The sequence below is a fragment of the Chiloscyllium punctatum genome, chromosome 22 (assembly GCF_047496795.1).
Source record: "Chiloscyllium punctatum isolate Juve2018m chromosome 22, sChiPun1.3, whole genome shotgun sequence".
NCBI lineage: Eukaryota > Metazoa > Chordata > Chondrichthyes > Orectolobiformes > Hemiscylliidae > Chiloscyllium > Chiloscyllium punctatum.
Window position 1 is genome coordinate 61,321,045 of NC_092760.1, and position 19,861 is coordinate 61,340,905.

At 41.6% G+C, this 19,861-nt stretch overlaps 1 protein-coding gene across 3 annotated transcripts in view; it reads right to left on the reverse strand.

The window, feature by feature from the left end:
• Nucleotides 1-19,861, reverse strand: part of galnt18b (UDP-N-acetyl-alpha-D-galactosamine:polypeptide N-acetylgalactosaminyltransferase 18b) — a 245,709-nt gene that overhangs the window by 64,639 nt on the left and 161,209 nt on the right. For all 3 annotated transcript variants that reach the window (XR_011963748.1, XR_011963749.1, XM_072592470.1), the window contains exons 7-9: nt 18,790-18,975; nt 15,251-15,388; nt 13,210-13,305 (exon numbers count right to left, since the gene is read on the reverse strand). Coding sequence is in view for 1 of the 3 variants with exons in the window: in XM_072592470.1 (XP_072448571.1) it covers nt 13,210-13,305; nt 15,251-15,388; nt 18,790-18,975 (420 nt within the window). In the remaining 2 variants the exon portion in view is untranslated. The remainder of the gene's footprint in view (nt 1-13,209; nt 13,306-15,250; nt 15,389-18,789; nt 18,976-19,861) is intronic.

Consider the following 19,861-nt stretch of genomic DNA (forward strand, 5'->3'; position numbering starts at 1 on the left):
TGCCACACCCATTCAAAATTTGAGTACACAATGACCAGTGATGTTAGCCATTGCAGTCATCAGAAATATAATTAGGCACATCCAACTTCTCAATTGACCACGTGTGTAACACTTAGACAGCACGACTTCATCTATTAGAGATTCTATACTTAGATTATAACTGAGTGTTCTGATATTAATTCAATGCCATTAAAATTTGCAGAAGTGATAACTTGCTGCAAACTTACAATTTACGCAACATTCATTATAAATTTGAAAGTAGATTGGTGTAAATTAGCATAAAGAGTAGCAATCATGCATATTTGCACAAAAATTAAAACATTAGTTAATAATACTGCAGAACCCTCTTCAATAAGCAATTTGTACAATTCAGGTTTCTAGCCTCTAACAAAAACTGACTATTCATTTATTTGTGTATGCATAGATGTATGTGTGTGTGCAAATCTGTGTGTTTGAGTATATTACTGAGAAGGCAGCTCACATCCACCTTCTCCAGGGAAATTAGGAATGGGTATTGGTCTATCCAGTGAAGACCATGAATGAATTAAAGAACATGTGTGTGTGTGTGTGTGTGTGTGTGTGTGTGTGTGTGTGTGTGTGTGTGTGTATGTGTGTGTTCATGTAGAGAGATATGTACACACAAATATACTAACAATTGTTTGGATCTGTGATGAGTACATTAGTGCTATTATTGTGCACTTGTGTTTGCACCTGTCATAGTTGAGGTTTCATTGACCATTTTTCCATGGAAAGTAATTCAATTTAAATGTTTGACTCAGCAACACAGTACATCACTACAACAGAAGAAGAAAAGTCAGTGATGGACTGAAGATTGTTAAGTTTCTGAATTAGCCTTTTAGTTGTCTTCCTACAATCAGTAAATAATAAGCAATATGATATTGCTTCATGGAGAAGAATTTTAAATTCAACATAAATATGAGAATAAATCCCTTATTACCATATTAGTTTCACTCTTCCTTTCTGAATAACTAAGCCATTGTTTGCTTTTCTTTTTTTTTTGGCAAACTCTTGCTTTTCACATTTTTTATCGTTTTACTTTCAAATGAAAGTTCCCAGCAGCTCTGGATAAATGGAAGCCTTTATATACTGATTTCATTTCTTGAAGTGTTTTTACCTGATTATTATGGCTCCCTGACTTCAAATTGCTGGACTCGATGTCAAAGTAATGGCTACAATGATTTCATTTGAAAGGAAGCATCACCTTGGTAAAGGATCTTTAAAGCATCATGTCAGGGTCAGCCATGATTCTGGATTGGTGGTGCTGGAAGAGCACAGCAGTTCAGGCAGCATCTGAGGAGCAGTAAAATCGACGTTTCGGGCAAAAGCCCTTCATCAGGAATACAGGCAGATAGCCTGAAGGGTGGAGAGATAAGTGAGAGGAGGGTGGGGGTGGGGAGAAAGTGGCATAGAGTAGGTGAGTGGGGGAGTGGATGACGGTGATAGGTCGGGGGGGGGGAGAGGGTGGAGAGGATAGGTGGAAAAGAAGATAGGCAGGTAGGACAAGTCACGGGGATAGTGCTGAGCTGGAAGTTTGGAACTGGGGTGAGGTGGGGGAAGGGGAAATGAGGAAATTGTTGAAGTTCAAATTGATGCCCTGGAGTTGAAGTGTTCCGAGGCGGAAGATGAGGCGTTCTTCCTCCAGGCGTCTGGTGGTGAGGGAGTGGCGGTGAAGGAGGCCCAGGACCTCCATGTCCTCAGCAGAGTGGGAGGGGGAGTTGAAATGTTGGGCCACGGGGCGGTGTGGTTGATTGGTGCGGGTGTCCCGGCGATGTTCCCTAAAGCGCTCTGCAAGGAGGCGTCCATTCTCTCCCATGTAGAGGAGACCGCATCGGGAGCAACGGATACAATAAATGACATTGGAGTATATGCAGGTAAAACTTTAATGGATGTGGAAGGCTCCTTTAGAGCCTTGGATGGAGGTGACCGAGAAGGTGTGGGCACAGGTTTTGCAATTCCTGCAGTGGCAGGACAAGGTGCCAGGATGAGAAGGTGGGTTGTCGGGGGAGCATGGATCTGACCAGGTAGTCACAGAGGGAACGGTCTTTGTGGAAGGTGGAAAGGGGTGGGGAGGGAAATATATCCCTGGTGGTGGGGTCTGTTTGGAGGTGGCAGAAATGTCGGCGGATGATTTGGTTAAAGCGAAGATTGGTAGGGTGGAAGGTGAGCACCAGGGGCGTTCTGTCCTTGTTACGGTTGGAGGGGTGGGGTCTGAGGGCGGAGGTGTGGGATGTGGGGACGAGATGCATTAGAGGGCATCTTTAACCACATGGGAAGGGAAATTGCGGTCTCTAAAGAAGGAGGCCATCTGGTGTGTTCTGTGGTGGAACTGGTCCTCCTGGGAGCAGATATGGCGGAGGCGGAGGAATTGGGAATAGGGCATGGCATTTTTGCAGGAGGTAGGGTGGGAAGAGGTGTAATCCAGGTAGCTGTGGGAGTCGGTGGGTTTGTAAAAAATGTCGGTGTCAAGTCGGTCGTCATTAATGGAGATGGAGAGGTCCAGGAAGGGGAGGGAGGTGTCAGAGATGGTCCAGGTAAATTTAAGGTCAGGGTGGAATGATGCTATTGAATGGTGGAGCAGGCTGAACGAGCTAAACAGCCTACTCCTGTTCTTATTTCTTATGGTCTTAAATGACTTTGCAAGCGAGAATCTTAAGGCGCACAAGGAAGCCACTTAACTAATTTTGTTTATAATGGCTCTTTGAAAGGCATTGCCCATTAATCTCACTCTTCTTTCTGCAATTGCACTCAGCTACACTCATTTCACGCAGCTTAATGAGATTACAAATTATAAATTGCCATGTGATTTACAACAAGAAAGCAAGATAAGGAAATGATTAACTGAATTCACAAATTGAGATCAGATAAATATTCACAACAAAAGATTTCTATATAGTAATGTTATCTCTGGAGTCCCCAGGGATTCAAAACTGCTTCTAAATATTTCTGAACAATGGAGGGAACCAGGTGGGAGAACTGGTCCTGAAGGGTACGATTCCCCCAACCTTACTTCCTGTTTGTGGCAATACCATTCACTTGTTTTGCTTTGATAAGTAATAATACTAACACAATTTCACTGTGATATGTGTTGCTATTAAAGCAAGTACCTTGCAATGTGATTGATGCATTTTTGTTAGACACATGACACATTAACATTATTTCTCCTTTTATAGCAAAACAGTTCATGTACTTTCCTTTGATGTGTGATACTATAAAAATGAGTTTCCCTGATATGTGATATTGTTATTGTGGTTTTATTATATGACAGAAAAAACTAATAAACTAAGTGAGCGTTCTCTTTAATCTCACTGAGAGGCCACCTCTCCTTAGTGTCAGCAGGAATTGTAGAATCTCATCACAGGATCGATCAATCTATAAACAAGTCAAAGCCCTCAATTTGGTTGCGGTCAGCAGATCTTTTAAACTGCAGGATAATAAAACAAAGACAGCAAAACAAAACAAAAAACTGCAGATGCTGGAGATCTGACACAAAACAGAAAGTTCTGGAGAAACTCAGCAGGTCCTGCAGCATCCATGGAGAGAAAAGCAGAGCTAACATTTCAAGTCCAGTGACCTTCTGGTCAGAACTGAAAGCCACTGGGAAATGGTGGGATTTAAACTATCACAGGGGAGGGGAGGGGTGGTCAAATAGATGGAGACGTTACCCTCTCTTTCTGGGCACCATTCTCATCTTTTCAACCCACTCAGTATCAAAATAATTTGATCATCTTGTCCATGACCGTAACATAATTTTGGTGCTCCAATCCAGGATTGTAACAGAGAGCCTTAAGATTCTCGCTTGCAAAGTCACTTAAGACCATAAGAAATAAGAACAGGAGTAGGCTGTTTAGCTCGTTCAGCCTGCTCCACCATTCAATAGGATCATTCCACCCTGACCTTATTCTGTTTTCTCTACCAGAGCCATTCACCATCTTGCAAATCTCTATTAGGTCACCTCTTACCCGTCCTTGACAAAAACTATCAACAATCATTTGTATTTTTAGATTTTTTTAGATTAGATTACATTACAGCGTGGAAACAGGCCCTTCGGCCCAACAAGTCCACACTGCCCCGCCGAAGCGCAACCCACCCATACCCATACTTCTACCTAACACTACGGGCAATTTAGCATGGCCAATTCACCTGACCTGCACATCTTTGGAGTGTGGGAGGAAACCGGAGCACCCGGAGGAAACCCACGCAGACACGGGGAGAATGTGCAAACTCCACACAGAGTCGCCTGAGGCGGGAATTGAACCCGGGTCTCTGGCGCTGTGAGGCAGCAGTGCTAACCACTGTGCCACCGTGCCGCCCCAGAGTGTATTTACACCATAAAACAATCCAAGGTATTTCACATGAACATTATAAAACAAAATATAACACTCTGTCACATAAGGAGATAGCAGTGCAGATGACCAAAGTATGGTCAAAGAGGTAGAAGCATCATAAAGGAGGAAAGCAAGGTAGAGAAACGGAGATGCCTGGAGAGAATTCCAGAATTTAGGGACCAAGGCATTAAAGACACAGCCATCATTCGATGGAGTAACTAAAATTAGAGATGCTCAACACTAATAGGGGACCACAGAGATCTAGAGTGTTGTAGGTCTTTAGGAGATTACATCTTATCAAACTTCTGATTCAAAGCCATCTTGAAACCAGAAAATATCCTTACCAGAGATATTGGTGTCCACAACATCCTGGCCCAAGCTAACAAGTGGTTTATAATGTTCTATTGATTTCTGAATGCCTATCCAGAATCTACAAATCTGTAATGTAATATTCTCTACTAGTCTGGGTGAGTGCAACTCCAACAACATTCAAGAAACATGACCCCATCCAGAACAAAACGACCAACTTGACTGACTTACAATCCACAAGAATTCAGTTCTTTTACTTTTGACATTCATTAGCAGCTATGTGTACAATCCAGGAGACACACTCCAGAAATTCACCAAGGTTCTTTCAAAAGCACTATCCAAACCCACAGCCATCAATGTCTAAAGGATAAGAGCAGGAGAAAAATGGAAACACCACCACCTGACATTTTCCCTCCAAGGCATTCACCATCCTGACTTTGAAATATATTGTTGTTTCCTCATTGTCGCTGGGTCAAAGTCCTGGAACTCTTCCCTGATGACATTGTAGGTATACCTTCAGCATATGGAATGCAGTGGTTCAAGGAGACAGCTCTCTACCACCTTTTCAACATCAGCTAGGGAATGGCAATTAACGTTTGCTCAACCAGTGAAACCTTTATCCCATGAATGCGTAAAAAAAGTGCCTAGACATTTGTATATTTGTGTGTGTGTCTATATGTGTAAGTGCTTGTGTGTGTGTGTGTGAATGTGGGTATCCTTTTTGGCAGAAAATTAGCACATAGCTGGTTTTATCTGCACCTGTGGGATCGAAGCTGCAGAGAGAGAACAATGCTCCAATTAATTGATGGGAACTGTGGCACTGATCAAGAGGCTGAAAAGGGTGAGAAGCATAGAATGTGCTTAAGAAATTCAGAAAAAATAGATTAATGGATAGCACATTCAAAGTGCTATAAACATGGCAGGAATAATGTAAGTGAAGAGAAAAATGGAAATTAATAAAGACAGAAAGATTAAAAGGAATTGATGGAAAGGAAAGTAGTGAAAGCAGAGAGAGAGAACAAAAGAGGAAAAACGAGCATAACTGAGAACAACACCAGTAAGAGAAAGACTGAGAGAAAAATAGAGAAAGAAGTCAAAAATAGTGGGAGAAAGAGACATAGATCTGAATGTAAATTAGCTTTTTAACTCCATGTAGCAGAGTTTGAAAGTTATATCCTCAGAAGTATAGCTCGTTAATATTCAAGAACAGTGATCATAAATGATTGAAATACAATTTGCATTTTTCATAAATTTGCATTAATTGAATTGAGTAGTGAGTGCACACTGCATTTTAATTACACCAAGCTCTGCCTGAGATTTCTTATCAAAGCTAATAGACTTTTAATGTTCTTCAATCAATATCAGCAATTTTAACCTGTGCAGAGCAAAACTAATTGGATATCTATCTCAAAAAGATACCACTGATACAAGGGACTGAATGACTGTCTCTGATGTACCTTTTGTTTTATAGTGCAGTATTTCTCAGATGTCACATGAAACGAGTAAACTCTCTGACTCATACTCACAAGGAAAGACTGTGTTCCTTGGAAACCTGGGTTACAGAATTGGGATAGAGTGTTGCCCAACATTCAACCTTGATTTTCTTTGTCTGAGACTCCCAGCTGGTGGCAATGCATTCGACCAGTTCGATTCATTCCATGTGATACTGAAAAATGGCTGAAGACACTAGATTCTGCATTGGCATAGACCCTTACAATATTCTGATAATGATACTGAGGACTTGTGCTCCAGAACTGGCTGTTCACCTATCCTAGATGTTTTAGTACAGCTACAACAAAAAGCTGTACAGGTATGTACTGGACACAAAAATAGGTCAAATCCAACCTGACCAAATATTGCTCTATCAATCCATACTTGATGATCAGTAAACTGATGAAAGGGATCATCAACATTGCTATCAAGCATTTGTATAACGATAACTGCTGACTGATTCTCAGTTTGACCCAAGAATCTGTGGACGAGTAAGTATTGGACCAAAATTGGACATATTAAATTGATCTACAGTCAGAGAAATTGAGCCTGACAGAAAATTGGCCCAATTTAATTAAAGAGCAACTAGCAATTGTCAGCTATAGAAAATAGTGGAAACCAAAGTCAAAGAGATTATAAATGTTCAAGGCAAATCTGTTACAACTAGCCAGAGTGTTGTGTATTGGAGAAGTATCGGTCAGACTTTCTGGCAATTTGACTGCCTGAGTAAGTGCATTTTACACCCCTTGGCAATGCAACAGTGAAGGGTGTTGATACGACCCCACTGGATGTTTTGAACCCAGCACATGATCTCATCGGCCAAAAGGGACAGAACATTCTACAAGTCTCGGAAAGGGGGGGGGGGGGGGAGCGCAGTGAAACCACACAACTAGAAGCCACCCACTCAAAGAAGACTCACAGAAGACCCAAGAAGATTCAAGAAAATCCAAGAGAACATCTGCCATGACCTGGCGCAACTAGCCTCTGTGGAAGAGAGCCAGCACAACGTCAGAGGGGAAGGACATTCCAATGGCCAAGCTCAACACATGAATCATTGTGGGTAAAATCCTTTCTCAGATGAAAAGAGCGAGATAGAGAGTAAATATTGTGAAAATTTATGAAGTTTATAAATATTGTGAGAATTTGTGTGGTTCAACTCGATTTTGTTAACAAAATATTCCTTATTAAAACACCATGTGTTAATTTGCGAAATTCTCACATGGTGTTTTCAATGAGGAATGTTTTGCTAATAAAATTGAGTTGAACCGCAAATGGAATATCTGTGTTCTTTTAACCATCTCATCAACAAGAGCGCTTAGGTAAAATTAGATTAGATTTTAGATTACATTACAGTGTGGAAACAGGCCCTTCGGCCCAACAAGTCCACTTGAACCCGCCGAAGCGCAACCCACCCGTACCCCTACATTTACCCCTTACCTAACATTATGGTCAATTCACCTGACCTGCACATCTTTGGACTGTGGGAGGAAACCGGAGCACCCGGAGGAAACCCACGCAGACATGGGGAGAACATGCAAACTCCACACAGTCAGTCGCCTGAGGCGGGAATTGAACCCGGGTCTCAGGCGCTGTGAGGCAGCAGTGCTAACTACTGTGCCACCGTGCCGCCCACTACTACTTATTTTTAAAACATAAACTGATCAAAGTGTCCAAAACACAGACAGCAGGTTCCACCAGTGCCACTCAGCTCCTCACCTCATTGCAACTTTGGCTCAAACATGAACAAAAAAGGTGAATTCCAGAGGTGAGGTGAGAGTGACAGTCCTTGAGATCTAGACTGCATTTGATTAAAAATGGCAACAACTAGCAAAACCACAGTCAGTGGGAATCGGAGGAAAACTCTCCACTGATCAGAGTCTTACTAAGCAAAAAGTAGGTGGTTGTGGTTTTTCATAGTTAGTCAGTCAGCACTAGGACATCAGAGTAGAAGCTTCTTATGGTGGTATCCTTCGGCTGCCTTATCAATGACCTTCTCTCCATTTTGAGGTCAGAAATGGGAATGTTTGTTGATGATTTCACAACATTAGCACCACTCACAAATCCTCAAATACTGAAGCAGTACAAGGCCAAACACAGTAAGACCTGGATATAAGTGGCAAGTAATATTCATGCCCCACAAGTGTTAAGCAATGACCATTTTTAACAAGAGAGAATCCAACTATCATTCCTTGTCATTCCACAGTATTATCATCACTGAATCCCACAATATCAACATCCTGGGTGTTACTATTCACCAGAAACTCAACTGGACCAACCATGAAAATACGATGGCAAATCAGGGGCTAGACATTCTTTTGTGATTAACTCCTCAAAATCTGTTCACTATATAAAAGACATGAATCAGGAGGGTGATGGAATAATCCCCTCTAGCCTACATGAGTGCAGCTCCAACAACACTGAAAAAGCTTGATACCATTCAGGATAAAGCAGACAATGACTGACACCGCATTGGTAAGGATTTACTCCATCCCAGCAGCAATGTGTATCATTTATAAGATGCACTGCAAAATCCACCAAGGCTCCTCAGTCACCATCTTCCAAATCCACAATCATCACCATCTAGAAGACCAAGGAATATCACAACTTGCAATTTTCTCTCCATGCCGCTTAGCATCCTGACGTGGAAATGTTTCTTCACTGCTACTGGATCAAAATCATGCAACTCCCCCATTAAAAGCATTGTACCTCCATCAAATAGACTGCATCAGTTCAGGAAGGCAGCTCACCTTCAAAAAAAGACAACTAGGGATAGACAATATTTGCTGGCCAAACTGGCAATGCCTCCAATCCTTGAATGAATAGTCAAACATCCTGTTAGGAAATAGCACAGAGAGTGGGTGAGGAGGGTAGGATACAAATGGGTGAGGGGATTAAACGGCAGCAGGGTGAAAGAGGGGTCAGAATGTCAGGTGGTTTGGTTCACATGTCCTATTGCTGTGTCATAGCCTTTATGAATTTCTCTGAAAAATTCCTTCCTTACAACATATACCCAAGGCTCTTTCTTTGAACTATAATAATTTCGTGTGACATATTTAGAGAGAATTTCAAGCACTGGGTTTTGATTCTCGTTAATGACAGGATAATGTCAGGTATGCAGGAAAGAAGCAACGTCAGCTCTTCCTGTTCCATCTTATCTGTAATGTCTTGCCATCACCATGGTAGCCAGCAATCAAACTAAGGTTGGTGTTTGCTGTTCTAAATAAATAGCTAAGAGAATACGGCCTGTGGGATTATTTATCATAGTTCTGTTTAAACAGTGCTGGGTGGACTTAAGCATTATAAACCTCAAAGTCTGTCAATGATACAAAGAGTTCATATTTTCTAACACTTCAAAGATGTTTTAACTGTTCAGATATTACATTCAATGAAAACTTGTTTCACATTTGATCTCACAGTTACAGCTGAATTGTACTTTACTTTGGGGGTAATAGATGAGAAAGTAATAGACGAGGTTTAAGGCCATTGAGCCTTCTCAATGTGAATTCAATTATGCTGTTCGTTGTACAAAAAGGTACTGACAAATGAATATGCTGGGGCAGATTGCTGGAAATTCTTAACTAAACAATGAAACGTCAATGTATCTGTCACATTACTATATCACTTTCTCTTACTTAATCATTCAATTTGCTATTTGACCTCCCTTGCATCCCAGACCTTCTTTCTCATTCTTTTCTCACCTCTCTCTTATTCTTGCTTCAATCTATATCAGTTTAAAACCTATTACATCTCTTACTTCTTCCTGTTCTGATAAAAGGTCATTTGTGAGAGAGGAGGTTGTGCAGCATTAATATCACAGGCCTAGTAAATCCAGAGCTCTGGGTAATGTTCAGGGGGCTTCTATTTAAATCCTACCAGAGCAGATGGGAAAATTTAAACTCGATAATTAAGGTAAAGTCATGAAAAAAAACTGGCCTAATGGCTATCCTACAACCACTATCTCTGTTATTAACATCCTGGAGTTACTGTTGACCAGAAACTCACTTGGACTCACCATATGAATGCATTGGCTACAACAGCAGGTCAGAGGCTAGGAATCCTGCAACAAGTAAATCGCCTCCTGCCTCCCCAAAGTCTGTCTACCACTTACAAGGCACAAGTCAAGAGTGTGATGGAATACTCTCCCACTGGCCTGGATGAATACAATGCCAACAACATTCAAGAAGCTTGATACCATCCAGCCTGCTTGATTGGCACCACATCCACAAAACATCCAATCCTTCCACCACCAACACTCAGCAGCTGTGTGGATCATCTATAAGATGCACTGCAGAAATTCACCAACGAACCTTCGATAGCATTTTTCAAACCCATCTGGAAGGACAAGGGCAACACGATTATTTTTTACACTACCACACATGTAATCATTCCCCAAGCCATGCTCCATCCCGACTTGGAAATACATTGTTGTTCCTTCTCTGTCACTTGGACAAAATCCAGGAATTCCCGTCTTAAGGGCATGATAGGTCTACCCACAGGATGTAGACTATAGCGGTTCAAGAAGGCAGCTGACTACCACATTCTCAAGGGCAACTAGGGATGGGGTGATAAATGTTGACCCAGTCAGTGAGTGATTAAAATAAATTCATCAATTGTTGTAAAAGTCCACCTGCCTGACTAATGCACGAAAGAGAGGGAAGTCTGTTCTGACTTACTTGAGAATCCAGATGAACAGATACAGCATTGACTTTTAACGCTGGGTAATTAGGAATGGCCCAATGCGTGGCACCCACAGACCATGAACAAATTAAAATAAAATCTGAAACATGAACTGCTGCTTTCACCACAGGGAAGTAAAACTAAAACTAGATACTGCAGGTAAACACAGTCATGTATGTTCCATGACCTGCAGCATGTGGAACCTCTTTACATGCTGTAAAAAAAAACCTCCTGAGTTTATAACTTTGTGAGCTGTTGCCTGACCTGATGAATATTTCCAGCATTTTCTGCTTTGATTTAATCACCCAGCTGTTTTGTAATAAGTGGCTGAAGTAGAGAAATCCATCTGTAAACTTCTCCCATCTAGCCCATCAAATCTGCTCTGCCATTCAGTGAGATTGTAGCCGATCCGATAATCCTTAACTCCACCTTCCTGGCTTTTCCCCATAACCCTTGATTCCCAGACTGACTAAAAATCTATCTCAGCCTTGAATTAATTTAATGAACCAGCCTCAACAGCCCTCTGAGGTAAAGAATTCCACAGATTCACAACCTATTGAGAGCAGAAATTCCTCCTCATCTTGGTGTTAAATGTGTGACTCCTTATTCTGAAATTATGCCCTCTGGTCCTAGACCCTCCCACAAGAGGAAACAACCTTCCTCCATCTAACTTGTCAGGCTCTCTACAAATCTTACTAGTGCACTAGTTTCTACACCACATTCAGTTTACACATATAATATAGAATGCCCAAACATTGCAAAAATCTAAAGTCAGGTGCATTGGCCATGTTAAATTGCTAGTGTTAGGGGCATTAGTCAGAGGGAGATAGGTCTGGGTGGGTTACTCTTTGGAGGGTCGGTGTGGACTTGTTGGGCTGAAGGGCCTGTTTCCACACTGTAGGGAATCTAATCTAATCTAAAAAAAAATCCACAGGCACTGAACTACATAAGGAGCTGTTCGGCATGTGCCCAAAATTTTATCAATGAGATAGGTTTTAAGCATCATTGTGAAGAAGGAGCAGGAGAGAGGTTTGTAAAGAGAATTTCAGAGATTTGTCTTCGTCGTTGCATAGCTGGAGTCATGGTCCCAACAATGGAGCAATTAACATCAGGTACATGTAAGGTATCAGAATTACTGGAGTGGAGAGATCTCAGAGGAATGTTGGACTGGAGGGAGGGCAAAAGCCATGGAGTGACTTGAAATCATGAATACACATGTACAAATCAGGGTGGCTAGGGGTTTGTACAAGTCAGTGAGGTGTTGGAATGAGTCAGGATATAGCCAACAAACAATGACGAACACAAAGCTACAATTCAAAATCTAATTGTTGCACCATGTGGCAAAGGAGCTGCCTCCCAATATGCTGTTGGAGTGTAGCAGTTTGACAAGACTGCAGTTATTGCTCATTTCTGGGTTCCCTGAGGACATTTAGTACTGGCTATATAGTTTGAATGGATTTAAAGGTGGGTCAGGCTAGGTAAGTGTCCCACATTGGTGAAACACATTGATTTTAACCACATCATGGCTCTTTTATACCAGTACAATTCACATAGTTCCAGATTTATTGAAATCAGTTTGGCAACAATGGAAAAGAGTATGAAATATGAAAACAAATATGAAAACAAGGTAGTTCCCCACCTTGTGAAAAACGATAAAATGATACAGTAAGAGGATCCTCAGTCTATTGTTCCTGTTGCAGCCAATCATTTCCACGACCCAGACTTTCCCCACAGCCCTGCACATTTTACAAGTACTCATCTAAGTTTATTTTGAGGGCTACTATTAATTCCACTGCCCTTTCGGGTGGCACATTCAAGATCACATCAACTCACTGTGCAAAACAATCCTGTATCATCTTTCTCTCCAGTTTCATTTGCAATGTCCATTTGTTGGAGGGGGAATTGTTTGCTTTCATGGACCAGATTTATGCTCACCCTGTCAAATAATATTCAAACCTTTGCAGGCGTTGTGTGAAATATTAGCACTGCTCATATTTTTTATGAAAGATCTCTTTCTCCTTTTAAATCCTAATATGCGCAGTGATAGTCACTACAAGATGGTTGGAAATCCTGCAGCCACTTTTGTGTTTGGCCTGTAAGATTACTTTCCCAAGTTGGCCTGAATCTGGCTTGCTTTTACCTCTGTCAGAAAGCCACCTATTGCATTCTCCAGTGGGACAACCACATATTATAATATATGAGAATTCACAGTGAGACAGGTCACATGGACCAGAGGTCCATGGTTGTCCCAGGTTGTAGACATATGAATATTCTGCATGCTTGTTTGTTCCAGTGTGCATATGTTCACTTGACGATCAGACACCCAGCCCTCTGACAGTGAACACTGATATTATGGGTTTGTTTCTCCATTGTTGATCTCACATACCTGTGACACCATTCCATGACAAACGTACATAATTGGAATATTGTCTGTATCTGGCCCTCGATCAAGGCACAAATCATTCTTCAAGGCATTTTTGAGCTGTGATATAGAGAAATAAAACATATTGTATTAGGTGACATTTCTAGGATTTATTGCTCAACAAATTATTAGAGTGCAGAAGGAGGCCATTCATTCATTATGTCTACACTGACTCTGAATGAACAATTCACTTAGTGCCATTGCTCTACATTCCTCCCAAACCCTTCACATTCTCTCTTTACAGAGAACTATCTCATTCCATTTTGAATGCATTGAGTGAACCTGCCACCACCACACTCAAGCAGTGCATTCCAGGCCTGAACCACTTGCTGTACGGAAAATACTTCTTCCTCACATGATTTTCATTTCTTTTACCAATTACTTTAAACTTGTGCCTTCTCATTCTCAATCCCTTCACAAATGGGAAACATGTATCCCTAGCTAATCTGTCCCAATCCATCAAAACAGATCTCCTCAGTCTGTTTTCAAGCAAAGCAGTCCTAGCTTCTCCAAACTATCTTTATAAATGAACTCCTTCATTCCTTAGTCTTTTGATGATCCTTTTCTGTCTTCTTTCTAATTTCACAACCTTACCAACCTGCAATTAATACTCCAGTTAAGGCCAAATATACATTTCATACAGTCTTTTGCATTCCATGTTGCAACTAATAAAGACTGCATGATTTATTAACTGCTCTCAAACCTGTTCTGCACCTTGAATAACTTATATACATATTGGCCCAGCTCCCTTTGCTCCTGCACCCTTTTTAGAGTTGTGTCCTTTATTTTATCTTATCTCTTCATGCTCTTTCAACCAAAATTAATCACTTTGCATTTCCTGTACCCTTACTCTTGGAAGCAATGTAGGAAACTCAGCTGATAATGTGCACACAGCAAGATCCCAAAACAGCACAAAGACAATGACTAGGTGAATTGTTGTTTTATGTGACGTTTGTGTGATAAATATTGATCTGGATCCTGGAATTAACTTTGGGGTTGAAAGTGAGGAATTATAAAGTAATTAATTTGTCAAGAGAAAATACTGGACAAATCAATGGGATTAAAAGTCAACAAGTCTCCAGGACCTGAGGGCCTGTGCTCTGGATGCAGAGATGGTGGATCACTAGTTTGACCTTCCAGCATTCCTTAGATTCGGTGACAGTCCCAGTGGATTGGAAGGTAACAAATATTTACTGTGCTATTGAAGAAAGATAGGAGAGAGAGAAAACAGGGTACGACAGGTCTGTTAGCCTGAGAGAATATTTATTATTAGAGAATATGCTAGAATCTATTATTCATGAGAGTAAGAAAGAACTTGGAAAATCATGTTATGGTTAGGTTACTTACAGTGTGGAAACAGGCCCTTCGGCCCAACAGGTCCACACCAACCCTCCAAAGACCAACCCATCCAGACCCATTCCCCTACCTAACACTACAGGCGATTTAGCTTGGCCAATTCACCTAACCTGCACATTTTTGGACTGTGGGAGGAAACCCATGCAGATACAGGGAGAACGTGCAAACTCCACACAGACAGTTGCCTGAGGCGGGAATTGAACCCGGGTCCCTGGCGCTGTGAGGCAGCAGTGCTAACCACTGTGCCACCGTGCCACCCTAATTATGATTAGTCAGAGTCAACATGGTTTTATGAAAGGGAAATATTGTTTGACAAATAGATTCATAGGCTTGAACTTTCACTCTTGAATCTGGTGCCCAGAGTTGTGAAATTTCTGGACATTCCAAACCTGACTTAGGAGAATTTTCTCTGAATGGCTGGAATTCTGCTCAGGGAGCTGGAGTTGGACACAGGAAACAGTGTGGAGGGCTGAGGCAGCCTGTTTAAAATAGCCACCTCAATGCTCTGGGATTTTTGCCTCTGATGTATACCCTCTATCCCTCACTTCTCACCCACTGTACCTCCCCCCCAACACAACACCCTCATGCCCTGTTCATACCATCTTACACCCTCCACCTTACCCCATGAGTAATAGGAAGCTGTCCTTACCATACCATAGGCCACAGTATCCACATACATTCTCATCTCAGGGTACACATTATGCAGATACCACTTAAAGCTTTTGCACTGTAATCTCTGCCTCAGAGCTTTTCTGTCTGAAATGTCTCCAATATCAATCCCTGAATTCTGCAGACACAAGAAGAAAAAGGACAAAGCACGTAAGTCTTAAATCCTCCCAGATAATTACAACTGGAAGAACTGCGTATATAATATTTTCCTTAATGAAAGCATTTAGATAACATGACAAAACAATTAGCATTTATGTACATCATAAAATTCTCTGAGACACTTCACAGGAGTGTGATCAAACACTTGACATCAAGCAACAGGAAGAAGTTGGATAGCTGACCAAAGGATGTAGGCTTGCTTGCTGAACTGGAAGGTTCGTTTTCAGACGTTTTGTCACCATACTAGGTAACATCTTCAGTGAGCCTCCAGATGAAGCTGTTACCCAGTATGGTGACAAAACGTCTGAAAACGAACCTTCCAGCTCAGCGAACAAACCTACATCCAGAACCTCAACTTCAGCTACAAATCTTCTCGAAACTCGCTGACCAAAGGCTTTTTGAAAGTGGTAGATTTTAGGAAGCATTTTTAAAGGAGGACAGAGAAGTAAAGAAGTGGAAAGGTTTGGGGATGGAACTCCCAACTTCAGAGCCCAGACATGTAAAAGCACAGCATCAATGAAAATTAGAGATGCGAATTAGAGAAACACAGAACAGGGAGCCAGAAATGAGTACAGAATAGGTGAGGGGTGAGACCATGGATGGAATTAAAGCAAGGATGAGAATTTTAAAACAAAGCATTGCTAATTGGAAGTCAATGTAGTCAGGAAGCAGTGGGGTGATGTGTGAACAGGATTTGGTGTGAGTTAGTTAATCAAATCATTTAAACTAACAGTTGAAGCAATATTCAGCTGATTTTGTAACCAATGATCAGGACTTAATATATGCCTAGTTGATGGATTCTTATAATTTGTTAAGACAGAATTAATTCATTCACTCAGTCGCTTGAAGGCATCTAAATTGCACTTTAATGAAAAGTTAAGTGAAGTTAAGACTCCTTTCCAAATATTTTTTGCAAAACCAAATGCAGTGTTCCTACAATAATCTGCAGTTTCCTGCCTCTTTCCTCCATTAAGACCCATACCTTCAACCAAAAGTTAGATCACCCTTTAAAACTCCCTTTGGCTCATTAATTATTTTTCTTCATCATCTTTGTGAAGCTATGTGACACCATTCTCTACATTCAAGGCACTACATAAATGCAAGGTGTTATTGTAGAGGGCTTGCTTCATGAGATATGGAGATGGTCAGTCAGACATCTCTAACATGAAAGCTTCACTGCTTTAAGTCATCAAAGGTCATTTTAAAACTTCACCAATGTTATAAAATTGGAGGAAAACATTGAAAAAAGTAATTCCGTTAACTGGAAAACAAGAAACTAATTGTATAGCATCTTTCATCACCAAAGTGCTTCACAGCCAATTACATCCTTTGGAAGTGTACTCACTCTGATAATGTAGGACAGCCAATTTGTGAACAGAAAGCTTCTACAAGAGCAGTTCAATAATGGCGAGATCACCTGTTTCAGGGATGTTGGCTCAGGGATAAATATTGAACCAAGATGCTGGAGAGAATTTCCATTGCTTTTCTTCAGACTAGCCACATGAAAGGTCTTACAGCCTCCTGAGAGGGCAGAGGGCCTCAGTTTAATGTCTGAAAAATTGCATTAATGATACTATCTTAGCACGGCTCTGGGATCATCAGCTAAGATTATGGGTTGGTTTTTGAAGGGCACCATGGTTCCAGTATACAACCTCTCCCAACAAAAACCTCAGACTGGCCTATTCAGGCAAAGAATAATCTCCTCAAGTCCATTTAATAGCTGACTGACTCTTAATAGGCTGGAAGCAGGATTTCCATTCCTCAAGATGAGAAGACAATCAGAGGCTGGCAGCTCTCTAGTATTAGCAGCGTCACCAGGAGCAGTGGCCACTGCCGGTACTGTAGTCAGCGCTTGAGAAGGTGAATTGTGCTCAATCTCATTGGTTGTGGTTGTGGTTCTTGCTGGGTACCATAATGTCAAGGTTGGCGGGGGTGGTAGGGTGTGGGTGCTCAGAGTTTGTGAGGAATGGGAACATTGGAGAGGGGTGGCTTGGAAGGTCAACACTCTGGCATGGGAGCGGTGGGGCATGGCAGCATTTTTTTTAGATTTAACCTATTTTCCTAATCAACCCATTCAGAGATGTTATTACCTTTGGAGCAGGTGGGACTTGAACCCAAACCTCCCAGTCCAGGGGTAGGGAAACTACGCCTGTGCCACAAGAGGGCCACTTAAAAGGGAAACCTCCCAGCTGATGATTTGGCATGGTGTTCCTGGCACAAGTGGCAGCAGAATAAAGTCTTTAAGTGGGCATGATTAGCTCATTTGAGGGCTTCAATTGACCAACAGCAGGTAGTCTGTCCAATGCTTCCACACAGCTGGTAAAGTTGGGGTGTGGTAAGGGCTGGCACAAATGTAATGAAAAGGTTGGATTTTAAGTGACCCTTCTGCTTTCAAACCCACTGACAGGGGAGCACAATGATGCATTCAAGTGATTGAACTAAAATTTGAACATTACGACTGAGAATCAATGCACATCTACTGACCCATGGCTACCCCTGCGGTGATTTCAATCAAGACTTCGAACACTTCATCAACTTTAATTCTCTTCAAATTACTTGTGCATCTCCTATAATAACCCAGTGAATTACTGCTCAATACTTCTGCTGTTACCCATCAGTTATTTCATTGATAAAGTGAAATTTTGATCAGGTAAAATTAAGAACACGCACACAGAAAGTTAGAAATGGCTTTACATTAGGTGAACATACACAGAAAAGGCCTTCTGAAGCTGTGTGTGTCTCTTTCCCCAGGCTGGTGTAGCTCAATCATGCCTGACCTTATGTTATTAAACAAACTCATGCATATCATTCAGGAGAAATTGGAGGCTTTTCAGACGCGAGCAGCATATTAACTGAAAGGCCAACTGGAATGCTCCAGGCTATGTAGACATGACTTCTGAACTTGTCCATCCAGATTCTGCTACTCTCAGTGCATTTCTATGGACATGGACTGTCAGATACTCAATGTAGGGATTATAAGTGCTCTCAAATAGCCAAAGCCCTCACTCCCCACTCTCACTGACACTCAGAGGAGCAACAGACATGAGGGTTTTAACATCAAATAATCAATAAGTTTGAGTCAAGAGGTTAAGATGGGGGGGGGGGGCTGCAAATTTTACTAGTCTGATTTCTGGAATATTGTCAGACACCCCAGGATAGCTCCCATCTCCCCTGTGCAAAAGTCTAGAGGTTCATGAATGAAGGTTTCAGCAGCAGATGAGGTGAAGTAGGGTTGGAGCCAGGTGATGATGGCATCTTGGTGACAATATTTGGAGATGTGCATCTTCTCTTCTAAAATGCAAGCAATCAGATCCATCAAAGGAAGTAAGTGGATTAGCAGATTGCTTCCTATTGACCCACCTCAATTGGAATGCTCCAGGCCATGTAGACATGACTTCTGAACTCGTCCATCCAGACTTCTGCTACCCTCAGTGCATTTCTACGGACATGGACAGTCAGATCCTCAGTGTAGGGCTTGTGAGCTCTCTCAATATGAGCAAGTCTGGAACAAGGGAGAACCTCGACACTGCCCCCACACTGCCAGACCTGTGGAGAGACACACACCAATCATAAAGTCCTACAACAGAATTAAATACTACTCCAGTGTACAATGCTGTAAAATATTAGGTTGCTGTCAGGAAGAGGATACCATGGGATGGCAGAGCTGAAGTGGGGTTGGAAAGATGCTCAAAGTTCAGGCATTTTGTTTCACAGGAAGGTTACCCCTAAACCAAGCCTTCACTCTTGTGTGGGGAATCAATAGATTACATTTCAGTTATAAGGACAGTGGTATAATGGCAACACCACTGGATTAGTAATCTCAAATCTTCATTTAATTGTTTGAGGGCATTGACTTAAGTCTCATTTCATGGAAGCTGGTGGAATTTAAATTCAATTCATGGATAAATGTAAAATAAAAAGGAAGTCTCAGTAATAGTGAACAGCAAACTACCAAATCTTTGTAAAGACTTCTGGTTCCAATGCCCCCTATGAAAGGAAAAATGCTATCCTTACCAACTTTGAGCAACATAATGACTCCATGCCCATAACAATGAGGTGGAATCTTAGTTACCATTTGAATTGATCCACTCTACCATTCAGTTCAAGAATAATCACATCAGTACTTCCGATGATCAATAAATGTTGACATGGCCAGTGACATTCACATCCAAGAATGAATAAAAAAATCATGATTTGGAGATGCCGGTGCTGGACTGGGGTGTACAAAGTTAAAAATCACACAACATCAGGTTATAGTCCAACAGGTTTAATTGGAAGCACACTAGCTTTCGGAGCGCTGCTCCCATCACCTGATGAAGGAGCGACCCTCCGAAAGCGAATGTGCTTCCAATTAAACCTGTTGAACTGTAACCTGGAGTTGTGTGATTTTTAAAAAAATCATGGTTACACTAATAGTACCAGGAGCGCACTC